Source organism: Geospiza fortis, unplaced genomic scaffold (assembly GCF_000277835.1).
Source record: "Geospiza fortis unplaced genomic scaffold, GeoFor_1.0 scaffold424, whole genome shotgun sequence".
In the NCBI taxonomy this organism is placed as follows: Eukaryota; Metazoa; Chordata; class Aves; order Passeriformes; family Thraupidae; genus Geospiza; species Geospiza fortis.
In genome coordinates, this window is record NW_005054354.1 from 1,885,372 (window position 1) to 1,898,290 (window position 12,919).

The window sequence follows — 12,919 nt, forward strand, 5'->3', positions numbered from 1 at the left end:
TCTATCCCGTGCATATGCTCCATTTAGCAGATGAGAACTCTTGACAAATAGAGCCCAATTTTGTGTTGAGAGCTGCACCTTGCTGTACATTTGTACAGCTCTTTGAGACTGGGCTGGCCCCTCTAAGCACCACTATATGACAAACTGTCAATATTATAAGAATAAAAATATCTTTCTAGAGAATAATCACATCTGACAGCCTTTACTTTGTGAGCATAAACAATTGAACTGTTTGTTTTTTCTTATCTGTCTTTGTTCTAATCAGCCTGATAGACCCCTTGCTGCATCTGCTTCAGCCCAAGCTTACGTTTTTCAGGAGACCTTCAATGCTTTCCCACAATTGTGGCTAAACTGAAAAGAGGAAGGAAAGGGTGAAATCAAGAAAAGCAATAGCTCACAAATATCTCCATACATTATTACTGTGACTAAAGTCTGGCCTGGAAACTTTTCAGGACTAAGCACAGTTATGAATAATTCCAATTTACTGATTTAATGATGCCAGTTGTTACACAGTCTTTGTAAACTAAACCAAATAGATATATTGATAGTTGCAGTTAATCGTATTTAAATCCTAGCCTGATTAGAAAAAAAATCATGTGTACTCCTGGCTCTGGATATGTTCAAAGAATTTTAAAAAATGCTAAAAAGCCTGTAAAATTTCCTTGGATTTTGCAAACAGATGGTAGATCAACTTTTAAGTCTGCTTTTTCTGTTGTACTTAGTAATGAACCTCATGTGTCTTAGTGTTGGAGGGAGATCTGATGTGATTCAGTCTTTGAGTTCAGTACTTATCTGGCTTAAAAATACTATTGTGTAGCATGTTCAAGACTGTAAGGAAATTGGTAGAATAGTCCTTCAGATATTCCTTGACTCTCAATTTTAATATTGTTTTAGCTGTACATAAGCAACTATTAACATGTAGTGCTATAATAGTCATAATACTAAGAAAGAACAACCATTCCTTCAAATGTTTGCCACAGAGCTGCTTGTATAGTTCTCCATGAATTCTATACTTAGCAGTGGGAGAATACACCAGTTATTTTTATTCTGATTCTGTTAGCCCTTCAGCTAAATTTCAGCTTCACTCCATTGAGTCATTTCTTTGCCAAGGCAGAAGCAGAGTCCATAGGAAATTTGAGAGCAAAGGATTGACGATGCGCTGAAAATTCTGTCTGTATAAAGCACACTTGATAGTTATCTGTAAACACTCATTACTAAGGATAACTCAGTATGTTTTTAAATGATGGTGAATATTATGAATTCTAATAATTTGTTGAATGCTGACTATTAACGATTACTTTACAATTTTTAGGTTATTACCAGTCAGAGCTCATTTCCAGCAGCTGCTGAGCAAACTGTCACAACTGCCTTAAAGGTAATTGAATGTCCATATGCTTCAGGGATAGGGCTGAGCTTGGCTTTGTTTGTTACACTTAAAATGGGCACTTATTTCCCACCTATTATTTTACATCACTGTATTCAGTAACAGGTATACAAATATTCTGACATTTCTAATTTATTGTGTCTGCAGCTACATGTGTGTTACCTGTGCCAAATCATGCTGGAGTCATGCTTGTATTCAGAATATTCTCATAACAGTCAGGACATAGATGTCATCTGACTGTGAAAATAAATATCTTTCTCTGCAGCATTCACACAGCAATAGCTGGATCCTTCATCACCCCTTCCTCCCCCGACAGACATCAAATTATCATTTTTATGTGACCTGGTACTTTCCTGGAGGGGGATGTGGATGGTGGTGCAGCCTCTGTGGCTGACAGCTCTCCAAGTCTGTCCTGCTGGGCACTGACCTGGGAGGGGTTGTGTGCAGGGGAATGAAGGGCAGTTTGTGTCTGGGGAATGAACAGCTGAGCCAAATGTGCCCCAAAACATGTACATGTACAAACTAGGAATGCCAGATTGCTGGGCAAAGCAATTTGTAAAGTCTTCCTTCAAAAAGGAATGCTTTTGAAGGAAGCAGCAAGCAGCCTTATTTCTGCACTTTACTGGTAAAATCAGTTAAAGAAAAATGTTATCTTTAGGTTTAGTTCTCCTATTTAGCATTTTCAAATGCAAAATAATAAAAAGCACTGATAAAATGAACTGTTTCCTAAGGTATTTTTGAGGTGTCAAAATGCAAATGCTTCTAGTTTTTGTTTCCTTACTTCTGCCTTTTTCTTGTTCTATTTTAGGCAGTCCATGATCTAATGGGAAGTGCTGTTCAGCCGCTACTGAACTCTGTAGGAGATTCAGTGGAAGCTATTATCATCACTATGCACCAGGAAGATTTTTCTGGGTAACTAGAAATGTCTTTTACATTTACCATTGCTCGACTAAGATGTCCTGCATGTGTGTAATAGATTGTTATTGCCACAATGTCCTTGAAGCAAGAGTGCTTGTTTGTTGAGGGGAAGGTGATGCTTTATGGTTAATGAACACGGGAAACAGAATTACACCTATCTGTTGAAACAAATTAATCAGGTAGCATCTGTCTTCTCTCCCTCCCCCCTTTTTTATTCATACCTGTTGAGTAAAATTCATTTCAAATAGAAAAAGAAAGCTGACAAGAGGCCATTTGTGTGCTTAAAAAGCCTTTTTGGTTTCAAAATGCGGTTTTTTTGGGCAGTCTTCAGAACTGTCAGTATTCCTGTTTGTCAAAGTGTATAGCCTGTGATGTAATAGTTAAAATTAACTTTTTTAAAAACTTAAATCTCAGGTTCAGTATGTATGCTATTTTCCTAGTGTGTTTTCATTAGAATTTCCAGGGTTCTTTACATGCCAAGATCTTGAGTCTGATGTATAATTGAGACTTCCTTCCTAAATTTTATTGTGAGTGTCATATTTGTTCTGACATTGCTTGCACCATCATCAATTGTCCTGTTTTCTGTCTTGAAAATTAACTGAAAATACTATATTTTCAGAGACATTTTGAATTTTCCTTTTGAATTTCTCTTTAACAACATTTTACCCTTACCCTCTTTTGGCGCCGGTAGTACAATATCTCTCTAGGTGGGCAAACTAGTTTCCAGCCAAAGGCTAAGTTTTGTTAGATAGCCTGTGTATTCTTCTAAGTTTGGAAGAGCTCTTTGACCTGACTGTCAGTCAAAGAAAGAGAAAGAGGATTGGTTTGTATCCAGGCGCTCTGTGCTGCTTCTGTAATACTGACTTTGTAATCCTAGGTTTGGAGGAATCTCAGAGATTTATTCTATACAGAGAACAGGTTTGGGATTGCCAGGTTAAATTAGTAACCCTGTGACATATGTTTCTATTTTATGATCCACTTTAGAGTTTCGAATCAACAACCGGGACATTCAAATTTAGGATCTGGATTTCAGGTGTAGGCTCCAAATTCATGTAGGCTCTGCAAGTTGGGTAGGAGTGGGGTGTTGCCCTTTATCTTGTTATTTCTTGTTTCATCTTTTAATTCTTCATGGGCATGGCTGATAAGGAGATATTTTCTGACTATAGTTTCAGAGAGAGTTACATGCTCCGTATTCTGAGTAGAAGTGAGACTCTACAATTCATGCCATGACTTGATGGGGTAGGAAAAAAGTTTAAAAGAATCCAGTAGGTTTTGGTTGTGTTTTAAAGATGAATTTAGCTGCCCCTATTTCTTGTTCTTCTCTTGATTTTTCAGATCATTATCCAGCTCAGGAAAACCAGATGTCCCTTGTTCTCTCTACATGAAAGAGCTTCAGGGTTTCATAGCAAGAGTCATGAGTGACTACTTCAGGCATTTTGAGTGTTTTGACTTTGTCTTTGATAACACTGAAGCCATGGCTCAGAGAGCGATTGAGCTTTTCATTCGCCATGCCAGTCTGATCAGGCCTCTCGGAGAAGGTGGGAAGATGCGCCTGGCAGCGGATTTTGCACAGGTACCCTCAGTGCTGGTTTCTGCTTTTTAGTGTCATTTCACTGATTTCACTGCAAAGTATCAATGCTTTTGTCTCCATTGAGCTGTAAACAGGCAGTTGTAGAGATTGTTGCATTCCAGGTCTAAACATCCTCTCTGATAAGATACTGGATCCTGAGAAGTGCATCCACTAAGTCATTGAAGATCCCTCATTGCTGTCAGGCACATTCAGGGAGCTCTGACAGCTTCCTGTCCAGGGGACTGTTGCGTTTAAATTCAACTGCATCTTGGCATGTTTTCCCACTGGGCCAACCTCTGTGGCACGTCCATCATTTGCCACCATTCATTCACTTCATTCTTTCTCTCTCTTCTAATGGAATATGGTGTGTCACTTCCTTAATCACTCTATATGTCACGGTGCCCACAGTGGTTAATGGCTAGCTCAGCTGCTTTGCAGTGAAGGAGACAAGCTAAAGAAACATCAATATCCTGGGCAAGAGCTGCTCTGTGGAAAACAGAAGGGCAGTTGTCTTGTGGGATTGTCTTTGTGACCCAATTGACTGACCTGCATCTCAGCTTTGCTTAACTCCTGTGCAGGACTAAACCACAAAAGAAATTGCCAGATTCATATCCATTACCTGTCTGTGTTATCTACTATATCAAAATTTAATTTGTCTGCAGTACTACTGTATGGTTAATGTGCCAAAGAATCAGGCATCCACGGATCAATCTGAGGCTGCCATTTATTATTATCCAAGTGGAAAAGGGAATTGGCACCAGCTGTCTGCATACTGAGTGCTGGTTTTGGCTGGTAGGTAACTGAGGTAGGAGAGGAAGGCAGGGAGGGAGGAATTGCTGCCACCTCCACTCCTTCTTGTGGCTGCTTTGTATCATTTGCCTGTGAGTTACATGCTCCTGAGTAAAATTTTTTTATTCATTACTCAAAAATAGCGAATCACAGAAATGAAGGGGAAGTTTTCAATTGCTTTCAGCAAGAAGGTTCCATCCCTTCTCTATTTTGAAGACAATGGCATAAAATTGGAAGCAAAAAAAGGACACTTGACTCTTCCTGTGGAAGTAATAGAGATAATTTTTGTAATTTATGCTAATTTTAGCTAAAGTAAGCCATATAAATTTGGAAAATATTTTTACCTGATTGTACAGTAAAAGCATCTGATCTAAGCACCTGGTATAATCTAAAAATATAACTTGTTAGTAGTTTTTAAACACTGATTTTTCTCACTCTGACATGGGTTACCTTTTAAATGAAAAATGAAGACATGTTTTTGTACAGTGTAGAGGAATTTGCATGGTCTTCCCCACTGTGCTGAGTATAACTTCTCAATGGACAGCTGTATAGACATTAATATTCTGATTTCTTTTGTACCACAGTATTAAAAAAAAAAAAGGGTTTGAGTTCATTCCTGTCTCCTGCCTTCAACTGTTGCTGCATCTGGGGGCTTGTGTTTTTCTTTTCTTCGCATTGCACTGTATTCTTGGCTTGTTTAAAAATGGGCTTAAGACAAGAAATCCATGTCCAACCAGCTGCAGGAGCCAGCTCAGTGCTCCCTCTGTGCCTTTGAGCATCTCTGCTCAGAGCTCCTCTGGGCTGCACAGGGGCTGGAGTGTCCAGAATGGCCTGGACACTCTGTCCTCTTGCTCAGGATAGAAGGAAAAGGACCAAAATATTTTGTAAATGGACACTGCCTTGTATCCATGTTTTCTGGGATGTGTGTGCTCCTCCTAAAAACCTGGTGGATTTTGTGGATGTGGCCACCTGGGAGCCTGGCAGGAAGGTGGTTGTTGCTCTGACCCAGCCAGGAGTCCTGGTGTAAAGGCAGCTTTAGTGGTGACTAGGAGAGGTTGCTGCTGCTTTTGGCTGAGGAGGGAGCAGGTATTTAGCTGGGCTGCTGGCTTGATGAGAAGGATAAATTTTTCCAAATGGCCATAAGTGCCATGTGCAGGGATTTTTTTTCAGTCCCAGAAAAGCACTGCATTGTTGGCCTAAAGCCAAACCCAAAGGAAACAACCTGCCTGGAAAGATACTGTGTGTAGGAGTAGGTTTGTTTATAAACTGTTTTTACTTGTCTTCTGTCTTGTAAAGTAATTTTGAATTTTCTCTGCGCAAAAAAGGGTTACGTGTTCCTGCTCAGAACTGACTTTTGAGATCTAAGACCCCTTCTAGTATTTTGGGGTTTCTTGCAAGCAAAAGACCTGGGCAGAAATCTGTCCAGAAGCTTTGATTAATTTGAGTTCTTATTCTAAACACACATGCAATGAATCAAATAACCTTTGATTGCATCAGATTTTGGGTATCTCATGCTTCTTCACATTCTTTCAGGGCACTCAGAGTTACAGCTGCCTTATAGTCAGTAAGAATATCTTTGAGTGAGAGTCTGAGTTGAAAATTTTTGCACTGAAAATGTGTTTTACTGATAAGTTGCCTCAAAACAACAGGTGTCCACACAGAAGGGAGAAAATGAATTTCAAGTTCTTTTCATTCAGAACTGGGTTTGCTGAGGTGCATAACAGCCAATTTTCTGGAGTGAGGCTCATCTACTCATACATTAGGTATTACTGCTGTGGCTCTGTTGAATTCTCTCTTACCCTGTTTGCAGTGTCAGTGTGGCATTTGGCTGTCCTGTGCATTGCAGATTTCTCAGCATTGAGACTAGGTGTGTGCTACTGTGGCAGCTGTAAACAGAGCTATGATAGGCTTGAAATATGCCTGAATATCATTAATGTGATTGCATGTAAATCAGTGCTTACAGGAATATTGCCAGCCCTAGGAAATGTGCACAGCACTGCAAGGTTGTTAGCAGTGCCACACTTCCTTGGGAGTCTCATTAGAAACATTTCCAGGCTGAGTTCAGCTCTTTTCATGCTCTCAGTTTTTATGCAGGCAATTGCACAAGATTACTTTTCAGCTCACTCCTGTATACACCCGAATCAGCTTGTTTTGTTTGGTTTTGTATTTTCAAGGTGCCCATAATTCAATATTCACGTATTTAATACCAGATTTCACTTTTTAATTCAGTACTTGTCAGACTGAAAAAAATGTTCTCCTGGAGGCAAACAAGCCAGCAAGCCCGGATGGTTTTCAACACTTCTGTTTCTGGGAAGTGCAAGTTCTTCTCCAAAGGACCTTTTTACTTTCTGGGTGTTCAGAGCTGTTACAGCACTTAGGCACACTTTGGGATTGTGGCTTGTAGTTCAGGCCTTCCTAAAACCTGCTGGAAGGGCTGGAAAATGCAGCAAAGAATGAACTATTTTTATTGGTCCTGTTGGAGTTGATACTATTCTCTACATGCTTTTCTGTATTTCTTATCTAGGTGTGATGTATAGTTGGGATTTTTGGCATTGTTCAGTACTGTGGTCAGAGCATTTTGATAGGGTACAGTTAATGCTGCCACTAATTCTTCAAGTCTTTCTCAGAAAATTACTGCAAAATATTTGGATTTTATTGAATTTTCCTAGAAAAATGTTTTTATGATAGAAGTTTACAATGCTAAATTCTAGTGTAGAAGAGCTGTTCCTACCTGCTGGCTAGACCAGGGTCAGGATCTGGTTTCCTGATTCGATATGTGGCTTTTAAAAAAAAGCAAGATTATTAGGCATTTGGATTTTTTTTAATGTAGACAGATTTGTTCATTTGATCAAACATGAAGATACAAGTATAAAAGCACTTTTTATAATTTTTCCTAAAAAATTTGCTTTCTAGTTTCTTAGAGAGAAATAAGAGCAGCAGGATGCTGTAATCACAGTTGTAGTCATAAAGACAGAAACTACTAAAGCTAAAATACATTTAATGTTTAGTGCTAATTATCTTCCTGGAAAGAGGGAATTATTTGCTGATGTGTGTTATTTTAGAGGTGTTCCAGCTGAAGGATTTACTTAAACAGCAACTGTTTTGGAATTGCTGCACTGGGGAGAAATCAAATTGCACATCCCTTCGAGGCCAGCTTCCTTTCATATAATAGTTCAGCTCTTCTGCTCCCTTGCTTGTTAAAGCATCCTGTCCTGGTGAATGGCTAGAAAAAAGCATTTTGAGATAACATTTAAAAACTTAGGATTCATCTTGGCCAGGAGGAAATGTAATTGCTAAAAATTTAATGTTAAGATTTTCCAGCTGAAAAAACAGCTGTTTAAGTAATGAGAGATCTTGAAAATACCACAATAGGCACTAAAAAATAACTTCACTATGGGCTTTTTAAAGCACTCTTCAATATATATGCATTATCTGTATCTAGACTACGTATTAACTTCACCCTTGGGTTGCTGAACATAATCCAATTAGAGAAGCCAGGCATGTGATGTACTTTTTTCAATATGGCCAGCCAGTGAATAGTTCAACAGATAATTGACCACCTAGCCATGGGCTATGGCAGAGTCATATGAGAAGAAAAGATAATATTGCCTTTTTGGGCTTAGATAGCATTAACCATTGAAAAGAAGCATATGTTGGGCAGGCGCCTGCCACTGTGTCCTGCAAAGCATAGCAAACCAGCATGGATAAATCATGGCAAAGCAATGGGTTTTGAACAAAGCTAAAAGAAACAAGTCATTAGGCCTTCTTCTGTTCTATCTGCTGCTTGCTTTTTGGCAAGCACATTCATCTCCTAATGCGCCCCTTGGATTCTGTGCTAATGATAATATCACATCAAGCCTCTGTGATTGCAAATTAGTGCTTGAACACCTGATTTATCACTGAATTTAACCTGGATGTTTGAATTTTCAAATTCGCAGTTTGGAAAGGAAATTTGGAAAAGAAACAGAAAATACTACTTACCCTTTTGTATGTAAAGTCCACAGGACATTGCTGAGTGAAAGGTCTTGCACAGATAATACAAACACTGGCTGCCAACAGCCAAAAGCATCCCCTGATGTTGGAGCTCACTGGCAGGCTTTGAGATGATGGCTGTGTATCACAGCAGAGGCTGCTACAGCAGAACTCACTGTGTGAATCAACAGTTGATGCCATTTCAGGTGATGACAGGTAACACAAGCAGAAGTGATGCACGCTCAATTCTCTGCCCAATTCCAGTACCTTGAAAACAGCAGCTGTTCCAGCAGAGTGCTTCCTCCCCAGCACTTGCTCCTGGGCTGGCACAATGCTCAGCAGAGACACTAAACCCCTCTCAGTGGCCTCAGAAGTGATTGTGACAGCAGAAGGATGCCATAGCATCCCACTGTGTCACTGGGCTCAGATAAACACCTAAAATTCAAGGAAAGAAAACAATCTTAGTTGTTATGTGAATTATACTGTTTATTGGAGAGAGATTGGGTTATAACACAAAGACTAGTATTGTAAAGTTTTAAAAAAATAGAGTTTCTGTGGTTTATGTGCATTTTTACCACATTAGTTTTCGCTCATTCCCACTCTGCATGAGTCAATGTGAGATTGTATAGTATGCTGCAAGGCTTAAAAACAATATTTTTCTTTGGCAGCTATTACTTCACGAATCCACCATCTGCTGCCATTAAATCTATCTAGTTCTAGCAATACTAATAATTTCCTACAGTGAATAAAGGTTGAAGATGAAGTAATAGAATTTTCCAAAGTAATTTTTCTTCTTTAGTACTTAAGAGTAAAAATTTTAATTTACGGAAACTACAAAGTATATTCAAGAGAATTCATTTAAATTTGTTTTAATAAGGAATTGGTTAAGCTGTAGAAAGTTTCACTTAACGTCTCATTGCTTCGTATTCTCTTCCAGGAGCAAAACAATCTTTTAAAACTTATTAAGCAAAATTATATTTTGCTATGCTGTTATTTCTTCCTCCCCTTGAGTACCGTTTGATCTACCATCTCTGTTTCCACAAGTCAGACTGGCAGTTTGGTGCCTGTTATCAAAGTCTCTAAAGAACCTAAAGGAATTATCTTCTCCCTGGTCCCTCACAGCTACAAGCCCACAGCTCCCACCAGAGCTGGGACACCAGCTCCTGTGGGATATCAGTTGCTTCCAGCTGCCCCCCAGCCGATACTGATGCCTGAAATGAAGCTCTGGAGAAATCAGAGTCTTGCTCCCATTTGTTTTTCAGGATCTGGAGGGTTCTTGTATCGTGATGCAGCAAGGCATACTTGGTTAGCTCCTTGTTTTGGCTGCTTGCTCCTTGTCCTGTGTGGCACAGCAGCCTCTTGGCTCCCACCTGTGCTCGTGGGGCACCTGGGGGAGCAACATGCTGAGCTTGCTGTAACTTCATTGCAGCTGGAGCCCCTCCCTGCAGCAGTTCCTGCAGAGCCTGCCTTCCCTGGGAGCGTGCCCCGACTCCCTTGTGCCAGCAGATTCAGCACAGCAGCTGCTGGCTCCTGAGCCACAGGGACATTGACCTCCCACCTGCCTGCAGGAGAGGGGACCTCATCCTCAGGGTGTTGAGAGGGGCCATTTCATAGCCTAAAGATTTGGGGACCAAAAAGGGCAGCAGGCAAGAGGAAGCCAGGCTGTTACTCAGGTCTGGAGCCTTATTTCCTTATGTCCTGGATTTTTAGTTCACTTTCTTCTCCTTTCTGTCTCCATAAAATGCGGATTTCAAGTGGCCTGGAAGTGCCTGATATGGGCAGGTATGCAGAGGTCTCTGGGCTCAGGCAGTGGCTGTGAACTGCCCATGGGACAGCTCTGGGGGGCATTCCCCAAGGCTTCCCAGAGCTACCCACCTCTCCTGGTCTGCAGGGGAAGCCAAGAGGCTTGGGTTGGACCCTGAGGCTTTCCCAGCTTTGCCTGATTATCATGTAGGGGGTTACTCCTACAAACATGACCCACCTGACCTACTTTAGGTGTTCACCTTGAGGAAAGGTGCATCACCCCCCCCCAGGCATGGCTGTTTCTCTCCACTGCCTTTCAAGAGAACCTCTAGATGTTAAGAAGCAGGTGAGATGACTCCTATCCTGCCACCTGCTTTTAAAGAGGGATGCCTGAAGTATATAGCCTTGATTTGCATTATTCACTAATTTAAGTTCTTCTGGGTTTAGATGAAATATGGCATCATAGTTCGCTGCACCCTGTTCCTTGCTTACACTGGAATCCCAGCATAGTTATGTGCTCTTGGTGAAACTGGTAGCCCAGCAGCCATCTCTGTCTGAGGAAATGCTGCAGCTGGAAAGAACAATAAAATAGTATTAAAGACTTCACTGTAAATAGTGTCATATCACAAACACTTTGAAACTCATTCAGCAATATTACTTACAAGGGAAACTCATTGTATGGTGGTTTTGATCCTGTTACTTATTTTAGCTGTCATCCTCTGAAACTTCATTTAATTGTGCATTATATGTAAATCAAAGTCTGAGTAGTCTTTCAAGTTGGGGATTTTAATAAACAGAGAATAAAGCTTGATCCCTTATTTGGCTGACATTTCAGGAATGCAAAAAATAAAGACTTCATCCATGTCTGAGTAAAATTACCTGCAGGGTTTTTTCAAGTGGTGGTGTCTGTATTGGTGTGCACATTAACTGAGATTTTGCTGTGTAATGTTCATGCTCAGTCTGGGATCCAGAAGGGAAACAGTTCTTTCTCACTTCTGTGTCCTCACTGTTAATGAAGAGCCTGTGACAGAATTTAGATGTAAAAACCCAAGTGGAGCCTGGCTCTTCAAAAAAGCTGAACTCCCATGCTTCAACAAGTGTTTTAAACTTGTTTGTTTTTAAAGATGGCTGCTCTAACTCAGAAACACAACAGTATGAAAATAAGTATGAAAATAAAGGTCATACTCTTTAACCATGATTCCATATGACCCTTTGGTAATAGATCTCAGCTGCCTTCTATCTAATCTGTATAGGTTTTGGGGCCCACTGTTCAAGAAAGAATAATTTTAACCTTGTCCTTCACCAAAGGAAAGGGTGCCCAGCTGAAATGTGCCTGCAGTTTTACTGCTTTAGCAGTGGTTTGTGGAGACCTGCCTAGATTTGCTTTCTTCTCAGGCTACGGTCAGACTTTTGGGGTATTGACACAAGTGCTTCATTAGGAAACTCATCACCAACAAAATAAACCTGCTGCAAGAAACAAAGCTTTAGTCTCAGAAAGCTCAGAGGCCCCTTCTGTTGTTATGCACAGACTGTAGAGACATTTGTCACGAAATGCTGACTGTGCTGCCAAGAACAAGGCAGAAGTCTTGGCTTGGGCATCATAGTATAAAAGGAAAAGAGCTTCTTAATTCAGCCACCAGAGAGAAGTCACTGACTTAGTCTGCAAGTTTGGATTGTTGCTTAAAGACAGGCTACTTCAATGCCAGGTGTTATGTTTTGGGAGGATGTAATTCAAATGGAACTGTTTGCTTTTGTAGATGGAGTTGGCAGTAGCCCCGCTGTGTCGGCGAGTCTCTGACTTGGGCAAGTCCTACAGACAGCTGAGGTCATTCAGGTGAGGAGCAGTCACAGTATGACTAAACTGTATTTCAAACTGATTTATTACCTCCTGTTAGTTCTGACTGAACTGAGAGCTTTTTTGGCAACACCCACCTGCAAATTAGAAATAGATTAAAGTTCTTTTAAATTTTATGCAGAGTATAACTATGATTTAACGATCTTTGTCATGCAAATGTTGGCCAAATTGTACTTTTTTATATTGGTTTTAGTACATCTTCTGTATGACAGCAAATTCTATAGTTACCTTAAATGTTTTCACTGAAATACAAAATTTATGGTCCTTTGTTGTTTAATTACAATAGGCAACTGCTCTAAATTTTTGCAAACTGGACCTGTGTTGGAAACCCAAGATGCAGAGCAGGGGCAAAAACCTCGATGGTTCTATCCTAACACAATATTGCCACCATATAGAGGCACTTTTCTAATGCATAAGATAAGCTTTTTCTTCATTTAATGAGTGTATTGTTACATTTTTCCAGACCACTGCTGTTCCAGACCAGTGAGCATATTGCCAGTAGCCCAGCTCTGGGAGAGGTTATTCCATTCAGCATTATTCTTCAGTTCTTATTTACAAGAGCACCACCAGAGCTAAAATCACCCTTCCAGGTAATAAGATCAACCTGTCTTTTATTTTCAGATGTCCTAAGGTGCGATGAGCATTGTAGTTTGCCCTAGCTGTTTTAGTTAAAAATTATTCAAATGCA

The 12,919-nt window shown here is 40.2% G+C and overlaps 1 protein-coding gene across 1 annotated transcript in view; it reads left to right on the top strand.

Moving 5' to 3' along the window:
* The window catches only part of COG5 (component of oligomeric golgi complex 5), a 173,366-nt gene that overhangs the window by 149,970 nt on the left and 10,477 nt on the right, over nucleotides 1-12,919 (top strand). Inside the window, exons 16-20 of the mRNA XM_005423551.2 lie at nucleotides 1,313-1,375; nucleotides 2,193-2,296; nucleotides 3,638-3,875; nucleotides 12,134-12,210; nucleotides 12,695-12,821. Coding sequence (XP_005423608.1) covers nucleotides 1,313-1,375; nucleotides 2,193-2,296; nucleotides 3,638-3,875; nucleotides 12,134-12,210; nucleotides 12,695-12,821 — 609 coding nt within the window. The remainder of the gene's footprint in view (nucleotides 1-1,312; nucleotides 1,376-2,192; nucleotides 2,297-3,637; nucleotides 3,876-12,133; nucleotides 12,211-12,694; nucleotides 12,822-12,919) is intronic.